Raw genomic sequence first — 27,538 nt, 5'->3', positions numbered from 1 at the left:
TAGTCATTATTGATAGATTCTCGAAGTCATGCCGATTAGTTCCCATGAAGAACCTCCCCACCGCCATGGAAACTGCTCTCGCCCTGTTCGAGCATGTTTTCAGAATCTACGGATTACCCGAGGATATAGTGAGTGATAGAGGTACTCAGTTTACTTCACAAGTATGGAGGGCCTTCTGCAAACACCTCGACATTAATGTGAGCCTTACCTCAGGCTACCATCCACAGGCTAATGGACAGGTCGAGAGACTTAATCAGGAGATCGGGAGGTACCTTCGGACCTATTGCCACAGAGAACAACACCGGTGGTCTGAGTTTTACCATGGGCTGAGTATGCTCCAGAACTCACTAGTCAAGTTAGCTACAGGTATGACTCCATTCCAGTGTGTCCTCGGGTATCAGCCGCCCATGTTCCGTGGTCAGGAGAACCATCCAACGTTCCAGCCGTGGATGATTGGATTCGTAGGAGTGAGAGGGTGTGGATAGCGCTCATGTGCGACTACAAAGAGCAATCAGGTATCAGGAGACTCAAGCTAACCGCCACAGACGCCCACATCCCCATATCAACCTGGACAAAGGGTCTGGCTCTCGGCGAGGACATCAAGATGCGGCTGCCCAGTAAGAAGCTAAGTCCAAGGTATGTAGGACCATTCAAGATAATAAAACAAGTAAATGATGTCACTTATCAACTTGAACTGCCTACTAATTATCGTATATCTCCATCCTTTCATGTATCCCTCCTCAAACCGGTCCACCGGGAGTTGACCCTGGCCATGAAGCCCCAGAACCACCGCCGCCACTTGAGATTGACGGGAACCCCGCCTATCAAGTGCGCGAACTACTGGACTCGCGGAGACGCAGGGGGCGGCTCCAGTACTTGGTGGACTGGGAGGTTACTGGACCAGAGGAGAGATCCTGGGTAGCCGCTCGGGACATTTTGGACCCATCCCTTATAGAGGAGTTCCACAGAGCCAGACCCGATCGCCCAGCACCCTGCCCCAGGGGAAGACCACGTAATCCACAACGAGATTCTGCCCAGGACCAACCACGACCACGGGGGCGCCCCACGAAACCAACCACGAGATTCTGCCCAGGACCAACCACGGCCACGAGAACAACCACGAGACCAACCACGAGATTCTGACCAGGACCAACCACAACCACAGGGACGCCCACGAGGACGTCCACGAAGAGCTCCAGGAGTCGCTCCTAGAGGGGGGAGTTCTGTAACATCCAACCAGCAGAGGGAGCCCTCTCCCGAGTACTGACTCGCCACCTCCTCCTCTACTACTACTACTTCGGGTTAGGGCTATATAACCGTGAGAGCACCAGGTGCTCTCACGCGAAGTATTGCCAGCCTGTCTGCCTTACCAAGCATTTACCATTGATCTACTGACTTCTATTGTGTATGACCTTTTGCTTGCCTTATCGACTCACGGCTTCACGGATCTTCCTTGTCTGTTACGGTAACCGATTACTACTGAACTTTGTTATTGACCTCTGCCTTCATTCGACTTTTGCCCACGGATCTCCCCTTTGTGTATGTTTGCCTTCTGGACTGATACTACTGTTGCCAACCCTTGCTTGTTTCTGACAATCCTCATCTCTGTGTGTGTTTCCAATAAACATCCGCAAATGGATTCGCAATCAGCCGCCTCCTCCTTACAAATAAATTAATGTCTAATCATCTTTTATAACTGACATGGATGTCTTAAAGTGATAGACCTATGTCACCTACTAAAAAAAAAAAAAAAATAAATAAAAATAATTGAAAAAATAATTAAATAAACACAAAATGACAGTAAACAGATCATAAGCTAACACCACTTATGCAATATATTCAGAGTCTTCTAAAGTTACACAACCTTTTAGATTCCAAAAATATATATAAAAATTCTTGACATCAATAAATCAGGTGATTCATTTCACAAAGCCCTCGTCTGAATAATTTGCTCACAAATTAGGCATTCACTTTTAATGCAGTCATATGAGTTTTGGATTGTTTTTAATTAAATTTTTTTAGGTGAACTATATCCCTTTACTGACCGATTTTTTTCTTAAACTAGCCTATGTTAACCATTTTTAAATATAATTTTATATTAATTTTAACTATATTTTTACCTCATCTTGTATTGCAGTATGACTCTTTGCCAACTGCTCTATGACATGCGAAACGCAGACATTTTGCACTAAAATAGGTGCTGGAGAGCGGTTAGGGCGTGCGTGTTAAGTACATCTTAAAAAGTCATTTCAGACAATAATGGGTAGCAGTGTGTGTTCAGACGCCCTCTTCTTGCACAATTTGACGCTACAGGAAGAAGCGAGCCTGGGCTGTCTGTCCTGCTGTTTTCAAGCTCAGCCAATCCTCTATGTGCGAGGGGCTTCAGCATCATGATATTTAACACACCCACCCTGAACATCCGACAGAGGTATTTCCTCAAGCGCCTGTCAACGGGCGAGCATCACCTTCACACGAGCTGGATGTTCAGCAAGAAACGCTGAAACTTTCTCCAAAGATCACATTTGTCGACGGGAGGAGGTGCGATGCCACACTTTCTCGAAACCTGCCAGGGCTGCCATGCGTCTCGTCGCTTTCAACGATTGAGCAGCCTCGATTTGTACCCGGATAAGAAGAGCGAATGAACTTGTGCAGCTGTGAAAGCGATCTCGTGCGTTGTATGAATAGCGACAGATGTTTCCTCCGCACGCCGAGATGGACCGCGGCACCGCGAACACGCACTTTGTGGATCATTTATCTGACGAGGCTCGACTTCGTTACACCTCGCCATCGTCTGCGGCTATTAAACGTTAAAATAGACTATGAGTTGTTGTGTCGGAGATTGTTCCCGCGTCTGACCGCACGGGAGGAATTTAATCGCGAGCGCACGTAAATAACTGGATTATTGTTTCGCGTGGATGTGGATGAGCGCTTGCTAAACAAATCCCATTTCTGCCCTGAAGCTGGCAAATGAAAACGAAAACGTTCCATGTGTTCTTCTCACAAATTTGGGAGCCCGTGTTTTATGTACTGTTGGCGATGTAGTGCGCTTGCTCACTTTTATCCCTGCCGTTCCAAACAAGTCTTTTCTCGAACGGGAGACCCTGAAGATGATCCTCTTCAGAAAATTCCGCGTCTTGATTCTGATGGTGTTTCTCAGCCTGCTCGATGCACATTATGATAGACTTGTTACCGAAGCTGGAGAGACGGAGCAGTAGCGCGTGCTCGTGCTCACACACACCCCAGCGAAGAGCCGCAGAACTGGGCTAAGCATCGAGCCAAGCCGGGATCAGAGTCCGGCTGGCCTAATAAACACACCCTCAGAATACTTCAAGACTTCAGTAACGAGCCGAACTCAAACCTGTCGTCTCACTCGCTGGAGAAGATCATCGTTGGGGAGAGATCTGAGGCTTTGAAAAGGTTTGAGCAGTTGACAGGTGACGAGAAGAGGCACACGGCACGGACTCTGTCTTGAAGAACGCAGCTGTCAAGGGTTCGAGGCTCTCCGCGCTGTTTGAGCATCCTTTATACACCAGGCCGTTGCCTTCTTTAACCGACGAAGACACTTTATTCAATGTCAACACTGATATAAGATTTGACCCTAAAGCTGCAGAGAACCCAGAGTGGTAGGTTGAGAATCTCAAGGTTTTTTTTTCTTTCTCTCACACATTAAGTACCTGCAAAACTTATGTAATATTTATACATTTGACATGTTTTACCCAAGTAATATTGATTTCTAATAATGATGATGGTTGTGATAATAATAATAATAATAATAATAATAATAAAGTATAAATAAGAATTCAATAATATTAAAGGTATAATATTTGTAATTAACAAATAATAACGATTTACTATTTTACTGTTATTATCGTCATGCGTGTGTTCTTGAGAATGCAAATAAATGCAAATGCAAATAAAAACCTCATGTAATTCAAAACAACATATGAGTAATCCCTGGAATGGCTTATGAAAAATGGTACAACACACATATTGTCTTTCCGTAGGAATGGGGAAGGTAAAGATGGGGATTATGCTCCTACGGGGTGAGATGTCCTCAGACTCCTATCCAAATTGGCTCCGCTTCCACATTGGGATCAACCGGTATGAGCTTTACTCCAGGCACAACCCGGTCATAGATGCAATGCTGAAGGATCTGGTGTCGCAGAGAATTACCAGCGTTGGTAAGACAATATTTAAGATTACACTATAGAGTTAAACTGGAAAGTGATTTTAGGATTGTACAGCGGTGTAGCATCATCTTTTAGTGCTGCTCTTCCTAACAGATTTACATAGATTCGTTGAATGAAGTTTCTCCAAGATAATGTCTAGACTCTTCCTGCACTCTGGCTGCGGAAGCATCAATAAAATCGGACTGAGATTCACTGCTAGTGGATTCCAGCAGGGTAAATGAATGAGAAGAGCGTGCAATTTAGACTTAATCAAACGCCATGCTGTGGAAAAGTATCTCCTGCCAAGCATGCATATTGTCAAATAGACTTGTGCTTGATGGGCTGGTTGTGAAGCCCCTAGGTCAATATCTAAACGTATTGCATGGCTCTCCTGAATACTTGATTCTGATTGGGCAGTTGCTGTAATCTGTGGTCAGAATATTTTTGTATAATGACCACTGAACTGTGTATATGACCAGTGTCCTTGGCCTCCAGTCTACTCAGATAATATAAAAATGAATCAAATCGATATGCAATGTAATTTTATATACTTATTTACTAGTGAAATGATGTAATGGAAACTCAGTCAAATCGCAAAATAAACCTATTCAGCATGAACCAGTTCACCTCTGGGTTTATTTAGATTTATATCAACCAATATACTGTACATTTATTCAAAATTTTTAATATACTGTTTAGGTTTCTAAGAACCCTAGAAGAAAGTTGCATGTTAATCTGCGTGATAGCAATCTTTAAAAACTGGTATGGCACAGCAAGCCTCTTAAGTGACTCGAGGCAGTGTCTCCTGTTTTCCTTCATCTGTTTGTGATTGCCTGCAAATTCATTGCAACACACTTTTTTCGGAAGAGAAAAAAAGGTCTTATCAGCTTCCTACAAGTACAGTGTTTACGTCCAAAATACACTTCTTGTTTTTAGCTGGTTTTTTTGCCGTTTATAATCTAATGCGAGACTAGAATCATCTGCAAAAATAATTTTCTACATTGTATTTTCACATTTTTACCGCTACTTGCATAATGAGTCTTATCTTAAATGGTTCATTGTTAAAAGGCTCAGGTTATTTTCCTGATAAGTTCAGCATAACTCTTTTCTGTCCGCAGCGATGAAATCTGGAGGCACGCAGCTGAAGCTCATCATGACATTCCAGAACTATGGCCAAGCGCTCTTCAAGCCCATGAAGTAAGTGATACAGTAATAAGACAATGTTGATGCTATTGTTCAATTCCCCTGTGTTGAAAACCTTTTAACATCTATAGTCTCGGTATCAGTGATTTCTTTACTGGTTACTGCTTCTATCTTCCAGGTTTAGAATTTGTCTGATTGTCTTTTGTGAATTTCTCCTGTTCTATATAGTTGTCTATACCTGTTATTAAATCTTCTGACGGACACCATTGTGTGGTGCTTTTAGCTCAGCTGCTCAATTCTATTTGGGTACGTCTGTTATTATAATCGTGTGATAATATGCTCGGATCAGAGCTATTGAAAAGGATTTATAGTCGTCGCGTAGTGATCCACAATGGACGGATCATATCCCATTTGAAATGTAGGTTACAAAGGGAGGGAGGTTGTTTTTATGGATTTGACAACCCCTCAGCGCAAATAATAGTTGCCTCCCTGTAATTTTCCAGATCTATAAATGGCAGCAAGTAAATCTTTGGTGTCATTGTCAGATTCAGAGCAGCAGCCCCTCCATCTGCATGCGCCTTAACTATCGGTTTCACAGACACTGCTTATGCTTTTTCTGGCAGATTAGTATTTAATGTCTTAGTGGTCTCATTGCTATCATTGAGATTCACTCTGTATCCTCAATGGTTTTTCATAGCACCGGTTAAAGAGTAATGTATACAGGATGTGGGCCTTGGTGACTGAATCATTACTAATGTGCCGGTCGACCGTATGTCCTGCCAGCTGAGTGCCTTTATTGGCCATGAAGCTGGTGTTCAGACTGCAGACATCCTGTATTCATAAAGACACGGTTTAGCATTGACAGACTCTATTATGAGATGCTTTTCCGTGTGTGAGCATGAAATCAAGAATCGATCGATACTCGTGAATTTTATATAGATGAATGTATGTTGTTTTTGTATCCTGATAATGCTTTGAGAATTAAGGAAGGCAGCGTGTGAGGTGCATGAACGTGTCCCCAGAGGTTCAAAGATGTTCTTGGTTTGTTCTTGGGGAGTATTTAAGGAGAGATGAGAACAATGGGTCTTTGGTGACAAGAAGCTGATAAATGTTATTAGAGAGAGGAGGTCTGAGCCCAGCCTGTTCCTGCTATAATTAGCACAGACCAACAAAGACGCACACTCATTTCTTCCAGCCACAAGCTAAACACTTCACCCCATCTCGCTTTTGAGATCATCATTTCTCTTGCCTTCTCCTTTTCACTGATAGTTTGAAACCCAGAACTTATCCGACCTTTTTTGAGGACAAGATCTCATATGTTTGCCAGCTAGCGCATGCTAACACAATCAGAGACTTCAAACGTCTTTACTTATCTTTTCCTTTTGCTTGTAATTACATTTTGTAAATATTGTTTTCACAAACTGATTTGTCTACGTGCTTTCCATGCCTTCTCGAGAGTCAGGCAAGGACGTGTTCTTCGCGACACGTGTGGTTTAGCAGAACAAGTTTCTTTCGTTTGATTCATGCCTGCGTGCTCAAATATGCCCCCACACTCAGACCTCCCTTTATTACTGTACAGCCTGAGGAAATTGCCTAATCAGCTTTAATTCTCTTAATCATATTAGCCGAGAAATAAAAGGCAATTCTATCGTCATTCACTTACTTTCAAGTCGTTCCAAGCCTGTATGGCTTTCTTTCATACATTGAGCACAAAAGTGCATGTTTTTCACACAATGAAAGCAAAAGGTGACCAGGGCTGTCAAACTCAAAAACTAAAAGAAAAACACCTTGAAGTGGTGAAGTGGGAAGGTGAAAAACAAGAGGTCGTCTAATGATTTTTTTAAATTGTGGGCTTCACCATAGTTACAATACCAAAACCATGCCTATAACATCTTTATTTTGATCTACAGAATAAAGAAAACCAGGTGGAAAAACACCTATTCGTTTGTAGTGTGTGTTTTTGGCAGAGTAACTGTGGGCTCCTAAAACTTGCTAGAGAGTTAGATTATTAGCTATGAACATTTGGTAGAATAGAAGCACTTTGAGTGCTCTCAGGTAATTTGGTTTGGAATTCTTATGTGGTTTGTCAGCTTAAGCATTTGCTTGCGCAGAATTACTTAGGCTGTTTAACAGAATTAATGAAACTCTGTGATGAATGGGTGCGTGAGTGGATTAGTGGGTGGACAGATCAGAGGGATGATAGGTTTTTAAGAACTTCCACAGTAGGGCTCCTCAAGGTTTAATAAAGAAAGATACAAGAACTCAATGTAGGAGAGGCTAGCTCTTCTAAATGCATCATTGCTCAAGCACTATTTAAAGATAAAGGAGATTTCAATAGCAAACAGACGTGTCTTAAAGGCTGCTCTCTGAGGCATGAAATGCTCCAAAATGGATCTTCCTCTGTCCAGAGACATAGAGGCAAAGGGACAACAACACAATTGTTCTCATCTGCTTGTGTTGTTTGACATCTCTTTGTAAATATCACATGGTAGCGTGCATCTAGAGCAGGCTTTGAGCAGTTGTGCTTGAGATTTTCCATTGGAAATCAAGTACCAAAATTGATTCTTGTAAAACCGTTAGCAGAAATATCCTTAAAATGTATTGGTAACACTTAAAAATACGGTTTAATTTTTTTTACGTTAGTTAATGTATTAACTAACACGAACAAACAGTGAACATTGCATTTATTACACCATTTATTAATGTTAGTTAATGAAAATACAGTTGTTCATTCAGATTGTGATGTTAATAATGCGTTAGTAAATGCCAAAATTAACATTAACTAAAATTAATACATGCTGTAGAAGTATTGTTCATTTTGAGTTCATGTTTATGAATGTTATTAACTAATGAACCTTATTGTAAAGCGTTACCAATGTATCAATGTTACTATAAGCTTCATATGTCCCACATTATGCAAAATTATTCAGATTTATACAGTAGGTATAATTCTTCCCTGTTCTAACACAAAATAAATGATTGTCCACAAATGAAAAAGTTAACTATTCAGCAACTTTTTTTACTTATGTAGTTTGTTCTCGGCTTATGAGGTCTATATGGTATATTTATTTTGTTATTTATTTATTAATTTTTTTTTTTCCCCTGTTGTCCACATCCACCAGCTGAGCTACTGGAAGAACATCTAAAATGGCTGTGTGACTTTGAGTCAGAAAAGATTGAATGAAATGAATCAAATAAATGAGCGTTTGCCTGTTATCTCTCACTCATGAAACCTCCATTATACGTTCGATACACCGTGTAGCTGACTGCCCCCGCTTCCTCAGAAACACTGACATGCTTCATCCATAATTAGCTCCTCCTGGTCACACTAGACGGGATTTTTGGACAAACATGCTGTCATTGATTAAACTAATCTGATGAGTCATTCCATTGCTGCTCGCTTAGCTGTTTGACAGATGAGAGATGCTAATGTAAAATTTATACTAGAGGTATGAATTTCACCACTGATGCTATAAGGAGGAAGAGATATACCGCTCATGAAAAAAAATAAAAATGAAATCTTGATGCTAAATTGGAAGCAAGCATTTTAATAGTTTAATCTAGAGCATCTGTTTGTATATATATATATATATATATATATATATATATATATATATATATATATTATATATATATATGAATCACATTTATATTCAAAATCACATTAATTCAAAGCGAAGAAACATACATTATTTACATCACTAGATATTCCCTTGTCTTTTAGCATTTCTTCATGTCACCATGAAAGCTGTAAAATCACACTAAAATTCACATTTGGCTTTTGTTCACAGTAAAGCCTGCCTTTTTATTTTGATTTGATTGGCTGTCTCAATCATTTTGACATAAATGAGCACTATTGGACCACTGGAGCATACAAAATTTTACTTTTAAAACTTTTTAGCAGCCCAACAAGAGAGTGGTTTATAATGAAGTCCGTATGCTATTAGAACTTGATCTTGACAAACACTTTTTGGAGACTTCATTCTTTTCTATTTCAACTTGACAGATAGAATACACGTATTAAATGAAAAATAGTTATGTAAGGATGATACCTGCCAACTTGCCTTAAAGGGAATTTGATTCCACACAGGAGTAAAAATTATAAAAGCGAGTGAGTATCTGAAGTAAACATCAGTCTAAAAGCTTTTATTTCATAATGCCTTGCGGGAATAAAGCCAAAAAGTATTAAAAATGCTCCTAGCCACCTAACCGAGAAGTCCTATGTTGTGCAAACTTTGGAAAAACTTTTAAAGTGTTTGCTATAACATTAACTTAGGGCAGGACCGGCACTAAAAATAGCCTAAGCCCAACTCTGACCCATCATAACCCAAAGTAAATAATCCCACGCTAAATGTATCACTTATGCATATAATGCAAACTACTGTCTACTGTACTTTGTAGTTTGTATTGATTTTAATACTGTGCGTGAAATGTTTACACTGAAAAGGCAGCACAATTAAATTGCGCAACAAATGAAAAGTTTTTTTTTCAAAAATGTTCTTCTATAATACATGAGTAAATTATAGGACGGCTTCTGCCAAATTTTAACACTAGTGTCCAGTAGCTGACTGGACGAAGTCTGAACCTGTCCATCTGAAAAGACCTGGTGCCATTAACACATCATTATGCATTTTGTTTATGCCGCGTTTAGTAGCCACATGCTCTTGCTGAAAGCATCTTAGTTATTCATGTGGTTTATACTGATAGATTCACATTCACAGAAGCATGTGCTTCAGGGGTGTCTGTCATAATTTATTACTGTCTGAATGCTTTGAGGTTTTGTGTATCCACAAGGTTAATGATATCTACCCTCACAGTAAAGTTTGCAGAGATCTGTTCCTATCCAAGATATGACTCTCATCACAAAGTCTTCCAGAGTACAGACAAGAGCTCACTTTCATTTATAATGCTTCTGCTTAGTTCTTGCCCTGTCTTTGTCAAGGCCTTTGGCAAGACTCGTAAAAAAGGAATCATATCAGCTTAATGCACCATGAAATTTCAAAACTGCTTGTAGCTTTAAATCATTTCTTTTATTAGTTTATAGTTGTTTTTATGGTATTAATTTACTAGAGAGAGTAATCGATTTGACCATTACTGATTTTTTTACAATTTTTTTCTACTGAATTGATAATTGATTCTTCAATACTGAGACCACAGATAAAATTACATTTAATTTTGTGGAAGATTTCCACAAAACAATGGCACTTTGTTTAAATAGATGTCTACATGTGTGAAGTAACTTAATTTCTTACATCCATTTATTGTCAACTGAGAAACATTTTAAAATAAATAGAATGTAATAAATATTGTTGTTGTTTTGAAGTGGCCGCAAATGCTTTTTAAAAAATTATTATTATGTATATTTTACTCACACCAAGCCATCCTAGTTGTATATGGCTTTCTTCTTTCAGACAAACACAGAGTTTTTAGAAAAATTATCCAAGCTTGGTAACGCTTGGTGGATAGTGGACATTGTTTCAAAGTCATAAATCATAAAACAGGATGTCTTATCTGACCTGTGACTTGACATATGATGCAACCTGGTCGTCGTATGTCGGGTCAAGAACTGAAGTCATTTATTTACATTATAATTTGAAAACTAGAAATATTTTTGTTACAAAAACCCATCTCACGAGAATACTTTTTGTGCACAAAGAAAACAATAATTACATAATTTATTCAGCAGTTGTTTCCCAGAATGCATGCGCTTGCTGAATGTAAACAATGCAGAAAAAAATTTCTTTTTGCACAAAAAATATTCTCGTAGCCATCAGAACCGCTGATGTCACATGGTCTTTCTGAACAATGTTCTTACTACATTTCTGGACCTTGATCATATTAGGATCTTTACTGTCTATGGCAAAAAAAACTATATGGCAAAAGATCAAGGCAAATTTGATTCCTCATGTCACGACCCCTTTAAGGCATGTGATGGGAGGCATAAAAATGTACCGCAAAGTAGGAATGACCCAGTGATGCTATTCTCTTTGCTCTTGATCTTTCACTATGAAAGTCTATGGAGAGGAGCAGAGAGCTCCCAATGCAGAGGCTTAAGAGGTACAATGCACTGTGCTTTTCCTGGATATAGTGAAGCGCTTATCACCACACAAACAAGTATCTGCGGTAATCCTAAAAGAGGCAGAAGGAGAAATATAAAGAATGTGAAAGAATAAGCGAGAGAGACTGAGTAAGAGGGAGGAGTCCGCCTGCTAACACAGATTATTTGTGGGCATTTGAATCCAAGGCCAGTTACATCATTTATTTTGTCTATACTCAGCCTCACTGTTACTCCAACACAAGCGAGAAGAAAGTAAAGAGGAAAGTCAAGGCCATTCAGCCGAGCAGTCCACATCCTCCACAGATCAGCTCTATCTGAAAGCCATCCCAGAGTTGCAAAGAGAAAACGGAGTGGCGCTCATTCAAAGCTAAGCTGTAGAACAGATGTCCTCAAAGCTTTGGTTGAGTTCATAAGCTGCAGCACACTGCAACAAACTACATGCAGCTTCACAGTGTTAGTGTTGTGTTCTCCTATGTCCCCCAGTTGTGTGCATTCTGTTGTCCCCCAATTATCTCTTAAATTCGACGTTATGTTTCAGATACTCCAGGACATTCAGGGCCAATTAGAGAGTTTGTCCTACTGAGAAGAGATAAAATCACGCATGTAACACTTGTGCTGTTATAATTAAGAGTGACAATCAAGAATTTTAACAACTGTGAACACAGTATTTTACCTTGTGACTCATTATCAGCTAATTATTCCCCGAGGTGTTCGTCTGACAGTAACTACAGGTTATAAAATAGATCTGCTGGTGCTGTTGTGCTCTTGTTGGCCGCTTATACGCTCCTCTGCTTTTAAAACTATACCAACAAACGCTAAATAACTGAGATTAACTGATATAAAAGAGAGAAAGAAAAACTAAACGGCCAATGATGGCCAAAAATGGTTCATTATGACCAAAACAACTAAATAAATGCATGCATTACAAACTGTGTTTTTAATACAACAGTTCACACTTAATTAAGAATAACGGTCAAATTTATAACTGTTAATATTCCAAAATAAGATCTTCTTCAGGGCATATGCAGTCTACAAATGCAACCTCTTTAGGATGCAGTCTTCCGTTTGAGAAACAGCCATTGTCAAAACACAAACGTCCCGTTGATACCGTTTCATATGCAGTGACGTTAGGCAATCATGACAGTGACATTACATTTACTGAGGACCCTCCCTTAAAAGAGGTTGTTTTAGAGATATGGTCAGAATGATTTGTTTTGTTGTTGTTGTTGTTGTTTTTTCGTTGCAAAAAACTGTATTAACATTATAATTAAACCTCAAGGAACATATTAAAATAACAAAAAAATAGTTCCATGTTTTGGGCCCTTTAAATATATTGGAACTCACTGTTTTGAGGACTGAATTCATATTAGTTTGTTTTCTTTTATCACGGTATCATGGTTAAGTGAACACGGGCTGAATATTTATTTATTTCACCACTTTGCTTTGCTTTGCTTCATCCCCAGATACACTCGCTTCTGACATGAAAAGTTTTCAACTCTCAAAAGTCTCCTGAAGCTTGTTGTTATAAACTTTTTATAAATATTTTTAATGTTTTCTATAAGTGTCTATCCTTCAGAAATTATTCTTATATGCAGATTTGGTGCCCAATAAACATTCCTATTGTTATCAGTTTGTAAAACGTTGGTTAACTTTGTGGAAAGATGATACGTTTTTATTTTTGATGAATAGAAGGGTAAAAAGTCTGCATTTATTTGAAATAGAATAGGCGCCATTGGAAATAATGGTACAGGCATCAGTATTAGCTATGGATTTAAAAAATTGTAACGTTCTGTTGTTTTCTTGTTCAGTCTTTTAATTAAATCTTGCATTTCTAAAAACAGTTAAAACAATCCTTCCTGTTAGGTCCAATCTTGTTAATTTAATTGCCAAAAATGAATGCGCCGTGTATAGGCCTGTGAGATTGCAGATACAAAAAATATTTCATAATTTTTGGGTGATTTTAGAGACTTTGTATTGCATCAGAGAGAGATAACTGTTTGGTGACCAAAAACTGTTTGCATAATATACTTTCAAACATACTGAAAAACTGACATTTTAAATATAAAATTTTTTTAAAACAGCTAGTTCATATATTTTGATAGAGCAGTCATATTGTGATAAGTTTGCTGCATCAATTTTGTTGTGGGCTTATTTTTAGAGTCAGTTTTTAAAACATTTCCAATGAGGAGGAGAAGCCTTGTATGTGCTGCTGAGGTGAATAGCGGGCAATTCGTTATCACAATAATAATAGTCCACCTAATAATAATAATAATAATAATAGATACACGATACTATTGTCTGTCGGCACAACCCTAGCCGTGCAAGGGGCTAAACTTTACCAAAATATTTGACTATACTTTTTTATAGAAATACTTCCTTAAATTACTCAAATATGTTCAAATTGATAATTCAAAGAGTACGGTACTGAATAACAGGAACGACCTAACAATGGATTAACATCTGTTAAAAGTGAAGGAGTGACATTTGTCAGCATTTCAACCCAAGGCATAGTTCTAATGGGCCGTTAGACTGGGAGATGTAGGCTAATGACTGAACAGCACTAGAGCAAAACAGCTTGCAGGAACCCATTGATCTGTTTACTCAGGATTGCAGAAATAGGCAATAGACCTGAGAAAACATGTGACCCGTTGTGGTACAGCATATGCAAATATGAGCTTTGGAATCAAATTTTTGGTTGATGCACGTGGTTTTGTGTCTAATCTCAAATCATGCAAAACAGTGCGCTGCCATTATATTTGGGCATTAGAATAATGCTGCACTCAGTTTGAGGATTCCGAGGAAATGGCTTTGTCATGCAGAGGAGTTATTCACATTTAGACACACTTCGCATTGGCCAACGCCCAAAAGCCCTCATTGAGAAACTGTTTTAAAAGTTTCTCCATAATCCCTGTCTCCACAAACCCACCTCCTTCTAAAAAGCAGACTAACCAACCCACATTATATAAGCCTAATGAATCATACCGAGAGTACGATGTATGAAGTTCTTTGTCGGGTCAGAAAGTCAGTGAAAACACTTATATCACAGACAAACACTTTTCTGTATGCATGCACGTATATAAAGAGAGGCAGACGCAGGATATTGCTCTATTGTCTACCCTTCCTCTATAATCTATATAGCCTGTAATCTACTCGCTCTTCAGAAAGGCAATATGCCACGTACTGAACTCCACCAGTTGGACTGCTGAGGATTTCAGGGCTTGCAGCCTAGCAAATGTGTTTTTGTGTGTGTTTTTTTTTTTCTTTCTTTCCCCTGTCTTTTGTGTCTATGCTCAGGGAATTATGAAGGGAACTTCTACATAGCTGGAAAATATGAAGCCAGCATCAAAAGTGTAGTAATTCAAGCTTTCTCTCACAAACCTGTTTTTCTCTGTCTATAAAGCATCTCAGACTGTTCCTATAAATGTTTAACGATTTTGATTCTGGCACTGCTTTCCATAGCGTGGCCGATATGTTTCCTATTGTGCTACGGCCAGCTACTGGATTCCATGTTCCCACCACACGGTCAATAGCATGTGATTTAAATTGAATTCAAGGGGTATTTTGACCCCTTAGACCAGAGCTGTATTTCATTGTTTTCATCTCAGAAGCAGAGAAACCTTTTTCTCTTTTCGTCTGTTTTGATTTAATTACAGTTGCCTGTCTTCCTTCACAACTATAAAAGAATCAAATAAACCTGGAATTTTCCACATTCAATACAAGTTAACTTCATTTGTTTGTGTTTGTGGCATAATGTTGATTATTACAAAAAATGTCCGTCTTTGTGCGATTTGTTTCTGCTTTTATTTAAAACAAGCTGGTCTGTAAATGTTCGCATGTGGTCATAGATGTAAAAATGCGTTAACATGATTTAAGTGTGAAAGAAATTAATTTTCATTTGACAGCATTGCACAAAAAAATCCTAATATGACAGTAAAAAAATTACTAGCACGCCTGTACAACTCAAATAATATAGAACTTGAATTAATGTAAGTGCTTTTTATAAGTTTCCAATTTCTGGTTTTACAAAATTGGCAATTCATATACATTTTAAGTGTCTCATCATTTAGTTATTGTTTGTTTGTTTGTTTGTTTGTTTTTATTTGTGCTGGGCAATGATTAACTGCATCTAAAATAGTTTTTGGTAACACTTTACAATAAGGTATTTTAAGTTAACATTAGGTAAGTTAACATTAGTTAAGCACCTTAGTTAACATAAACTAACACTGAACAATACTTCTACAGCATTTTTTAACACTGTTAATTTCAGCATTTACAAATGCATTAATAAAAATCCCAATCACATTTGGTTTTAACATTAGCTAACTCTTTCCCTGCCAGTGTTACCAGTCACCCCCAGCATTTTTGATGATTTTCACCTAAATTTGACAGCCTTCAGAATATTTTCTGCTATGCATATATTAACATATTTTATATCAAAATAAAGAACCAAGTCTCTGCTTTCAAAAAAAATGATTTATCATCACTTGAATGCAGATAGGTTTGAAACTGGCTAAAAACTGAGAAAAATCTGTTTTTATCAAAGTACTGCATTTTCAAGCTAAATACATTCAGATATCATGTTCTTTCACCTGTAAATAACAGAAATAATAATAATATGAATATGAGTGATTAAAATTGCATTCAGTAAACAGAACAAACAGACACACACAAACACACAATTATGGACACACAAACATACATTTAGGCTTAATACATATGTACCCATACACATACACTCTATTTATATATAGAGCATGCACACACACACACACACACACACACACACACACACAACTAAAACTAAAACTAGAGATGTTTCTGTGTCTGTGAAGTCATCTCTGTCATTGACTCACCTTACTTTGTCCCTGTCAGATTCAAAATTGTCAAAACACGATCACATGCATGATCTTCATATATTGTTGTCTTTTTGAGACAACAATATATGTCCTATAACTCATTCAGGTCATGTGGTAGGGCTTTTCCTTACTGTTTCCTTACCTTTCCTTTTTATTATGTATTTGGGTCAAAAGATGAAAAAGGGTTTAACATTGAAAACCATTTAAATTGTTGCTTTTCTCCTAAAAGAAAATGTACATTTAAATGTACATTTTGAACCAAAATAATATGCATTTGTTTACACAGAATATTATGGTACATTAAAAGACAAATTACTTTTACCCCAAACACTAATTATTTGTAATTTTACATTTAAATTAAAATTTTGCAAATTTACTTTTTTTCAAATTTTATATGCATGCTTATTCTTTTATATATTTTAATACGTTACTAGTCAGAATAAGCATGTTGTTTGAATTTTGCATAAATATTGCTTTACACTGAATGACAATGTAACATTACTTCAAACAAATTGTGACTTTTTTCACCCTATCTGAAACCTTAAAAATAGACACTTTACTTACATTTAAGGTGCTTTCTATGTACATAAAATCACTTCTGTGATTTTGTTTTGATGTGACATCTTAAAGTCTTTGACCCATACATAAAGACAAACATGTACATGTAACAAAAAGACTGAATCAGGAATGTTCATTTTAAAGCTTTGACGCTCCTGGAGAGGAAGCTATTGTGTTTAAGTGTGGGCGAAAAGCAATGACTGCAAAGACCAGTGTTGTTTTACGTTAGACTGTAATAACCAAGGCTGGGTCTTTTCTTGCCCTTTAATTTATAGAGCTCTGCTTATCAACTCTCGCTTTACTTTTCCACCCACTAATTTACCTAATTTCATGGTGGGATGCTTACCACAGACTCAGGGAGTTTTTTCCACCCTGTTCATTGCTTACTGGCTGCATTTTACCTGGGCATGATGTTTGTTATGAGGGCTGGAAGGAATACTAAAATATTACTCTAGATTAAAAAAAAGAAAACTGTAATTGTGATGTGTTCACTTTTCAAACAGAGAGTAATCTAATGTGTGTTTATAGAAAAGAGGTTTGCATTAGTCTCAATCAGGTAGTCTGCAGCTGTGCTGCAAATTATTATTTAATCTAAAAATATGCATCAAGTTAAGTATAATATTGCTTTCAACAACTTTTGCCAATTTACGCTATTAAGAAGTTACATTTTAATGGTCCTTAGCTCATTAAAATGTAAAAGAAATTACATTTAAAACGTGCAAAATATGACTCTGTTTCTGACTCATAACAAATTTGAATGCATTAATTTGGTAGTTTATGCATTTTATTATAGGCTAGATTTAAACGCTCAAGTTTATGTAACGGGGGTCTTCGGGGGAAGGCGGTCTTAGAAGTTTGAAGACGGATAATGATATAAACACATAAAGCAAAGTGATGCTGCTTTTGCAATTAAGAATGAGAAAATAAGAAAACATGTTGGGCACAAGTCAGGCCTTGCCAGTGCTGTTGCCACCAACAGCCATACCAGACTGCAGCAGTATAATTACTCTAATTGTCTCTGCAATAAATCTGAAGCCAGACATGAAAGAATTCAAGGAACATCTTTAATTATATGCACTGGGGACCAAATAAGCACTTAGCAACAGAAAGATGTTTTATATAGAATTTATCTAGGGAACTTTTGATTTTAAAATATTGGGAGGAACGATACAGAAATGGTGTTTCTTCATTTTGTCGAAGTGCCAAAGCTTACTTCAAAAGGCCTGTTAAAGCAGTGGCAAACAAGGAGACTGTTTTCCAGCGTCTTAATCATTTCAAGCACTCGAAAAGCAGATTGATTTTGCATTTGGGCACTTCCTGTACAATATGTTGTTGTCATCAAGAATTTCGGTGTCACGACAGGTCAAACAGTAATTAAGTGGGGCGTCAAGAAATGGATCTTGAGGGTTTTCCCCTGCAGCGAGAAACAGGAGGCTCTCTGATGCAGGTGCAGTGTGCTGCTGGCTGGCCATTGTCTGCCTTCTGATTGCTCCCCCAGGGCCTGGGGAATAAGGAGGTGGGGAGGGTCTGAGGAGTGGGTGTTGACTGCCCGCCTGTGGGAAATGCACACTGTAGCAGAAAAAGGAGACGGCAGAGGTGGAGACTGTATGTTGGTTTCAAAACCTCGCTATCTACATAGGCAGCTGAAATGGAACATCTTAAACGAATCAGTTAGACTGCTCTGCTTAAAGGGATAGTTCACCCAAAAATCAAAATTGTGTCATTAATTACTCACTCTTATGCCATTCCAAACCTGTAAGACCTTATGAGTAATGACAGGTGCGTATTTTGGTTTGAGAGTCATCTGCACGCAAGGTATAAAAACACGTTCACTGTCTTGTCATATGCATTCATTTTTACCTTACTCCCAAACAATTCCCAAACAATTTTTTTTTCCAAACCCCTCCTTCGAATGGCCCTAATCAGCAGTGGGTGGTCCGATTGGTCTCTTTTTCATCTCATCATGCCAGTAATACAGAGTTTGTTGAGCGTAACGCTACATGACAAACAGCTATTTCACCACTCCAAAATGACACCCGGTGGTGAAGAATAAATTTACATTTTTGTTCAGACCAATTGAAAAGACCAACAAGTAAGTATTAGCATGCCAATGTTGACAGCAGTATGAAATGGCTTAGGATTCAGAATGATTCGGAGTCAACTCTTCCTTTTGGGAGAAAATAACTTTAAAATGACCCATGTGACATCAGTGGTTCAAATGTAACATTACATTTTGTGCGCAAAGAAAACAAAAATAGAAGTTTTATTCAACAGTTCATCTCCTCCACGTCACCGTAGCACCAAAAAGTATCACATACATAAACATGAGGGTGAGTAATTAATGTCAGAATTCTCATATTTGGGTGAACTACCTCTTTAAGGTGCTGTCAATTAAGTTTTTTGCAGGCAAGAAGGCCCATTGTCTATTGGCGGTACTGTAGTGACATATCAAGCACAGCTCACACAGAAGTCACTTTCTCAACAGATTCCTGTTGGTCAATGTGGCAGATTTGCATGACCAACTCGAACCCGTTTCGAAATCTGCGTGAGGAAATATTTTCGGCTCGATTCCTATTGTGAAACGGGTGAAAAGTTTTTTTTATGTTTTGAGGCTGTCTCTCGTGTTCCCCAAGACTGTATTATCTGTTCACAACATAAAATATTGTGAAATATAATTACAACTCTTTTCCACTTTGAATATCATTTAAAATTTATCCTGGCAGAGCTGAAATTTCAGCAGCCATTATTCCTGACTTTATTTCTCACATGATCCTTCGGAAATCATTCTAACATGCTGATTTGGTTTTCAAAGTCTTTATTATTATTAATGAATGCCTTTATTCATCATTTTTGATAAATTAGACGCATACCTGTTTAAATAAAGTATTGTTTTTAAACAGTAGTGTACTTTAAGAAGCAAGCGGGGACTCCATTTCTCAACAGTTGCAATTTCCCTACATGGCAGAAAGAGAGGGGCTAACCATGCTAAATATTAATCAGTATTTTCATCGTATTTCAAATCCACATATATTTGCCTTGTTTGGATCCTGTTGGGAGCATAGCTACGATGTCTAAAATGCTGCCTCCTTAGGCAGCTCTCTAGGTTTCGGAGCGTAACACAGAATGGCATGTAATAGTGTGATTATGTTATATTGAGAGCAAAGAACTGAGTTTCGTTGTCATAAACACTACAACCAAGGCCTCTTGTATGAGTCTTTCACAGCAGTGACAGTTTTACCGCTGTTGCCGGAGCACCAAGGACAGGAAACAACAGAACACCTTCTGTAGGCAGATGTTTCTTCCATTCTCAGCGTGGCCTCAGTAAATCCCTCTGGGCAGAGTAGCCAAGCTGTTTACAAGGAAAATAGAGAACAGCATCCCAGCAGAAGAGGAAATGCCTTTTACTCACATTTGCTCTTCTGAATTATCTCTGCATAGCTGAAACTCTGCGCTGTCCTGACCTGAGCAAAACTCTTGAATGTCGATAAATGTCAAGTGCTTGAACCGAAGCCCGTTGACAGGGTGTTACGGAAGAAAAAAGCATTTAAACATTCTGCTGATTGCCTTTTGTTTTGTTTTTTTGTCACAGTGTTTGTGAATCTACGTGTTGAGCTTTGGTGAATGCTTTATATGTAAATCACTACGTGATTATTAAAATAGAGGATGTTTAAGTTAATAGCCTTAGAAGCCTTAAGTTAGAATGGGTGGAAAATGATTAAAAAACACCAGTGTTTCGCAGAATATGACATTTTCCAGCTGAAATGTGTGTGAACTTTAAAACTGTCAAAGAGGTATACACATTATAGATATATTATAATTATAATGTACACTAGGTACATTGACTTTACAGTCATGAGACCCATTTCAAACTTTGAAAATGTTAACATATTCGTTCATTCTTTCGTGCATTCTTTTCATCCTCTGGCTTGAGCAGTAGTTTAAAAGCTCTAACAAAGCAGAGCAAAAGAAGTCATTAGGAAAATAAATAAATACATTTGAATATTAAGTTGCAATAATTTATCAATGTCATTATAAAAACACTTTCAAGGTCAAAGATAAGCTTCCCAGATGTCCTTTAATTGTACTATTGATTATGGATGTCATTGATTAATATTATTGATTTTATGATGAAAATGAGTCTTTTGTGAGAATTTGTTCTATTTGCTCAATAACAGAAAGTAATGGCATTTTTTGATTGATATTATAGATTTTTTTGTTTAAAATTAGTAATCATTTGCGATAACAACGACAAGGTGTTAATAATGTCATGATTAATACAGCATAATGTTTTTGGTAAAGTTGTTTTTACATCCTATTAAATATGTTGATAAAAAAAATCGTCACGTTATTGTTGTTAAGCTCTGCATCCCAGCGACATGCCTGCTTTATGTGTTTTCATGTTTTGTATCTGATGCAGATCCTGCTCTTAACAGCATCCTCTATTCTCCACACCCGCTCTCTCTTCTTCCCCGCCCAGAGGGATATCACTGCCTTCAATGACCATCCCCTCTGGAGAGGTTTTTTCTTCAGCGTCCCACTCGTCCGCGTCTCGCTGTCTTTCTGCCCTCACGCTGCGCTCTGGCCTCGGATCCTGTCCATTAAGCTGTTTCCAGCAGCTCTGTAATATGAAGGAATGGAGTGCCCTCGGCACCCTGACATTCTGACTGTGTCATCATTAACCTGCCCGTCTGTGTATCTGCCCTCCGCGGGGCTTGCGTTTGCTGCATGGCTGAGGCGAGCGCTGGAATGGCACAAATTATGTGCTTTTATTAGGACGCTGGGGTTATCCTATTAAAGGAAAGGTAGAGTGGGCTGGGATCGATATTCAGTGTAAAGCGCTGAAAAGCTCTCTGAATGCCGTCTGGAGATAATCCCTACCTTCACGTCGCAGACGTGCGCTTTTCGGAGCCATTTTCCCATGCACTTATGCACACACTGATCCAAGAGCACCAAACTGCTCACTGCTTGTGCTGTAGATAAGGAATATAATTATTGACATTATATCAGCTAAGCATTGTAGATTTTGTCAGCTCACATATTTTAATAATAATCTAAGGCTTGATATACTGGACAAAAAACATATTGGGCTGCAGATGCTATTAGGAGTTGTTTGCAATGGTAAATATTTAATAAATACATTTAACTAATTTATATGTTTAATATACATGTTACATATATATATATATATATTTAATTTCATTTAGTTAGTACTTTATGAAATTTAGTTTACATAAACATTTAGTGCTTTTTTATTTTAAATTAACTTGTATCTAGGATCACTTTATTGTATTTTATTCTTTAAATAACTTTTATTTTAACATTCAGTTACTTCTCGTTCATGGTGTATAACAACAATAATAACAACAACAACAACAACAATAATAATAAGTGCCTTGACAACATTTTATTAAACTTTTAAATTTTACATGTATGTTTTATTTGCTTTTTTTTACATTTTAAATCAACATTAATATGCTACTTTCCTGTCTTGTGTTTGTCTTTTCTATTGAAAGAAGATGAGGTGAAACTAATGAAGTGTTCGTCCTTCTAAAAATAGAAATATTTAATAAATGAACGCAGTGGTGAGGATCACGTACATATTTCCCATAATTATTTTGGAAATAAGCCGATTTTTCTGCAGATTTCTACAAGCACAGATTTTGTGTAAGCCTAGTTATAATAAAACGTCTAGTTGATTCATATTGTGCTGTAAATAATCGACCTTTAAATGCACACATAGACACAACACACACAGCAGCTTATGGCCATTAGTTCTGTTGGAATGCTAGACATTCCTGGTAATGCCCCTTAAGAGACGAGTGGGAATATGGGATATAAATTATGTAAAGCCCGAGATGCTCTGTCATATCCCGCTCTTTCTCTATTTGACCGTGTTACTGTATACTCTGTGTTGTTTTTCCCATCACAAGATAACACCTAATGCCGCGGACCGATATTCTCCTCAGTAAAACGCTTTTCCCAGACTTCCCTTGGAACTGTAAGACAAAGGCTGATGGGGTAGCTTGTTTGCAACAATGAAACAAACGTCCCCTTGTAAAGTGAAGAGTTGGCCGTCCCCTGAGCGGTTATTCTGCCGTTCCCTGGGTTAGCATTAGCATTGTTTTCCTGCGGCTGAAGAACTGCCTTTGTGTTCTCGGCTGCAGGCTTTAGTCTGAGGAGAGACAATTAAGGTGTGCTCGTGCACTGAGAGCCAAAATTCAAAATGGAGGACTCAGCCTGACTAATTAGTAGTAATTGCTGTATAGGCAAAGCAATTTGCTTGTTTTCTCTACAGTACTGTAAGTCATACATCTAAAGATGCGGCTTTCCTTTTAGGGCTTGGAAAAGATACCAGGAGAATGATAAGACTTAAGGTTGTTTTAGAGGCAACAGTGATTAATGGGCTTTTATATTCAATGTCTGACCCTTACATTATTGTTTTTTAGAAATATACAATTTTAAAACAATTAAGAAGATGGGGTGAGATTAATGAAGCACTTATGCCCCTTTTTAAAAATGGCGAATACGATGTCACAGCCATGAAAGATTTTACGTTTTATCGGAGAGCATTTCCAAAACAATTAAAAAACGTAAAATGCTCATTTTAACATTTAATGGAGCCTGTCAAACCGTTTAGGGAATGGTTCAGATTCACATCACTAACAAAAAACGAGAAAAAATACAAAAGTTGTACCGTATACTGAAGTCAGCTATTAAAGTGGCCTGAAAAATATTAAGAAGAAAAATATATTTTCATATCTGTTTGATGTGAATCACAATAACATCATTAAAGTTATTTTCAGTGGAAAACGAAATCTCGGGTGATGCATTTAACATTGACCCCCCCGTCAGAACACATTGTTCTATTTATATAACCAACGAAAAGGACACGTTTGCCTAGAAAAGCATAGCTGAGCACCGGAAATCAATGAAAAATACTCACCGCTCCCATGGGTCAGTTGTATTTATAAATGATAATGGCAGCTGCCTTTTCTTGCAGCTGGAAAGCAGAGGCTGGGATGGAGCAGTCAATTCCAATAAAGAGGAGGTGTTTGGAACGCTGTTATTGCACAAACTCGACATGACCCATAATCAGGGGCAGAAATGAACTGGGTCATGGGGCACGAGTGCCACCAAATTGAACAAAACTGCAGTTTTTACTCTATATTTAAATAAAAATGATCTTAAAATAAGTAGCAACGAACAACGTTTATTGGTTGTGCTGACAGACGTATTAGCCGTGTGATTCATAGATTTGATTGTCTTGTTGTCACCTGGTTTTATGACCGTTATTCTTGGTTAACGTGGCGCTGTCACGTTTGATTTCAGAGTCGTTACAAATCATGTGCTCCATCTCACCATTTCATCATTAACCCGCCCTGAGGTTTTTACGTCTAAGCAGAAAGTGATAAAGCTTGTAATAGAGACTGACAGGGTCACAGCCTTGATCATGGATACATGGCTCTATTTCTCAACGCCCTACGCTACCTCAAGGCACCTGAGGGCCGCATTCATGGCCACAGACGCTCATAGACCTGCTCTTAAATGATATACGTTTATGTTTAAATGGCCAAAATAAATGAATAAAGGAGTGAGAGTTTTGATTCAGCGAGATCGGCCAGCCAGTGACAGAGGCATTCCGTCGGCGAGAGGAGAAACAGACCTGCAGGGCAGAGATAGCAGCCATTTGTCTCTGGCTGTTAGGCCTGCGTGGATCGTGGGAATTGCAGTCACGCCGCCTCTCGAGATGATACCAGGCTGCGTATGGAATAGGAAATTGTATTTTCAAGCCCATTTTGGAATCAAAGACTTTAATTAACTGGGACATCTTAAATTTGAGAAATTAAATAAGACCTAAATTAGAACTTTCTGAGAGTATCTGAGAAAGGGTTAGGGTTGTGATCAGTGAGGTCAGTAGAGCCTTTTATATATAATATAAAAAAAACCTGAAACAAAAAATAAATGCACTGTAGGAAATGTATTTGTCAAGAATTATAATAATATCTTACTGCTCTTCATTTTTTTATATATTGACTTATATATTTAATTCTTGATTATAGTGAAGTATTATTAATATTATCAAATAATACAATAATAATAATAATAAGTGTTCAGAATTGTTTATTTTAACTTGTATCTTTTAATTTAAATTTTTATGTCATTTATATTTATTTTTAGTCCTCATTTATAGTGAATAATAATATAATAAATTTTTTATTTAAGCGTATATATAGGTTGTTCATTTTATTTTAGTCTGCAAGCTTTTAGGTTGCTGCATGCTTTTCTGAATATGACCCATGCAGTTTGTCACATGAAAGTCTTACTACAGTCAAATTAAACACGCATTTATCACTAATTGTATATTTTTAGTGATGACTGGTGGTTTTGAGCTGCTGCCCTCTAATGTTCAAGAGCCTACAGTAACAGCCCCCACCCCTTGAAAGAAAGGTGAGTTTCCAACTGAGAGGCTGGCCGTCTATGCAATGGTGTAACCCATCTTTACCATTCCTCGCTTTAAGGCGCTTGACAGCAAATGACTTTATGTCTTCAAACCCCAGTTGTGTGTAATGGTAACATCTCAACATCTGAAAGCCCAGATCAAAGCACAACAAAGCTGAGCGCATCCCCTCCACACACTGCACACTTGAACCTGAGAGCACAGCCATCACCTCCGCTTGTCAGAAAGATGATGCGCCGTGAGGGTAATTTGTATGTGTGTGTGCTCAAAGTGGGGTGTTATCCCAGACGTGCTATCATACAGGGAAGCCTGTCAGCCGGGCCAGTAAATCTGTCAGAGATTATGTGCAGATGATGGATTCTCTTTATGGCCTGTTGATCTGGCTGGAATATTTACACGATGCCATTACAGGGATGATGCGCATGAAAGGATGATGCTGTGGTCTCAAACTTATTTAGGCCTGCCTGTCTGTCAGCTTAGTGTGTGCTCTTTTATTTTTTCTCTCTCTCTTCATCTAACCCCAGCTCTCCCTCTCTGACTCCCTCCATTTGTGTGGGTGCGTGTGTTTTCCCGCGAACGCCTGGGTTTTCTTTGCAGTCAAGATCTGTTAGCCCATTGTCATCTCAGAAGTCTCATGTTCAGTGATTGTGAGAGCACTCAATGCTATCTCAGAAACACAATGCATTTGCAAAGAGGATATTTCATTATTTTCAGCCTAGCCAAGTTTCACAAAGCAATTTTTTTCTGTACATAAAGCAGCCTGTTCCTGAGGGTATTGTTTTTTTGTTGTTGTTTTTTTCTTGTGAGTTGTAGTCTCGTATTCGCGTCAAGCCATTTTTCACATTTGTGCTGGACTTAAAAAACAGCTGGCTCACAGAGCTCAGTCTCATACCCTTGAGCACAGCTGTGAAAGTGTGAAAAAAAAGAGAGAAAGTGAAATACAAATATTACACTTGATTTTAAAGGTAATGTGTAAGGATTTTTGTTTTTACTGTTAACCCTGTAAAGCCCAAGATATGAAATACTCTAGGTGGTGCTTAGATGATGGAAAGACGAGTTCTTTAGTAAATGGTTTTGATCAAATATAAGCCTTAAGCATGAGACCAGCAACATGCACAAAGCTTAAATACACACAAGATGATGGGATTACAGGTGGAAGTAATAAGGTAATTATGACATAATGAGCACAGGAACAGGATCCTCGAGCAAATAAGAGCAAACAAAGAACAAAAGCAGAGAAACAGGGAGGTGTAACAAAAACAAACAGACACTGTTACACTGCAGAGGGGAACAGGAAAGCGAAAAAAGAGAGACCAGACTTTGTTACAATAACAGCCTGAAGGTGCAACGTTATTAGAATTATACCAGGCCTATAGAGGCTATCAAGACAGAAGGCATGTAAGTAAATTGTATATAACAAACACATTTTTGTAAGTTTAATGTTGATCATTTATGGAACTTGCAATCTTGAATATTAAATATGACATATTGATTAATTGATACACATTGACAACATTCTAAGCATCTCACAACAAACATTTTAAAAACTGGAGGAGGTTTGGGTGTCCTGTTTGTCCAGAAGTCTCTGTAGTGTCAGATGTTTTCCTCCATGTTGTGTGATGTACATCTGAGTGGACTTAAAAAGAAAAGAAATAAAATTGAGACTTAGTTCTATCACGGTGGATTACTAACTAGTTTTAAAATGCTGGCTTTGCACTCAAAATTGGAGGGATGAATACTATTGGAGTGAAATAAATGAAGTCCTGCACACAACATTAATGAGAAGTCTGACATTTCTGAGAAGATCAGATTTTCAAAGAAGTAGATACATTTCGCAAAAATATCTATAACATCTAAAATATATAGGAATTGAATTTTCATTTTCTGACTCTTAAGCTTTGGTATGATTTTCCGATAAACTTATGGACAACTTTTTGTGTTTGTAGACCTGAATGAAGAACACTTCATTTACAGGATGTATCACTTGTATTTGAATTTCTTTGAATTTTTAAATTGCCCTTTTCTAATTCTCATTCAATTTTTCATTAGGTTCGGCCAATTCAGTTGAAATACACAGTGAGAGTCAGTTCTTCAATTTTATAGATAGCCTTGATAAATGAGTGCAAAAATAAAGGTGAAACTGGTATCTAAACCTCCCTGAAACCTCCTCTGTTATTCCACAAATACACCCAAAACAACCTTAAGCCATTAAAAATACAGTGTGGGCGTGACATAAGGCACATTAAATGATGAAAAGAAGATACCGTCTTTGGATACTGGCCTTTAACTCTCACAT

The 27,538-nt window shown here is 37.8% G+C and overlaps 2 protein-coding genes across 2 annotated transcripts in view; both read left to right on the top strand.

Annotated features, from left to right (window-relative positions):
• The window catches only part of thrab (thyroid hormone receptor alpha b), a 628,197-nt gene that overhangs the window by 130,292 nt on the left and 470,367 nt on the right, over positions 1–27,538 (top strand). The gene's annotated exons all lie outside the window — the stretch shown is intronic.
• On the top strand, positions 4,048–21,533 carry LOC122355287 (extracellular serine/threonine protein kinase FAM20C-like). The gene is made up of 3 exons (XM_043253390.1): positions 4,048–4,181; positions 5,288–5,366; positions 21,262–21,533. The coding sequence occupies exons 1-3, from the start codon at positions 4,049–4,051 to the stop codon at positions 21,446–21,448; spliced, it is 399 nt and encodes a 132-aa protein (XP_043109325.1). The 5' UTR covers position 4,048; the 3' UTR covers positions 21,449–21,533.

This window comes from Puntigrus tetrazona, chromosome 12, assembly GCF_018831695.1.
Source record: "Puntigrus tetrazona isolate hp1 chromosome 12, ASM1883169v1, whole genome shotgun sequence".
In the NCBI taxonomy this organism is placed as follows: Eukaryota; Metazoa; Chordata; class Actinopteri; order Cypriniformes; family Cyprinidae; genus Puntigrus; species Puntigrus tetrazona.
Note: the sequence above shows the minus strand (reverse complement) of the source record. Positions and strands in the feature narration are given on the sequence as shown.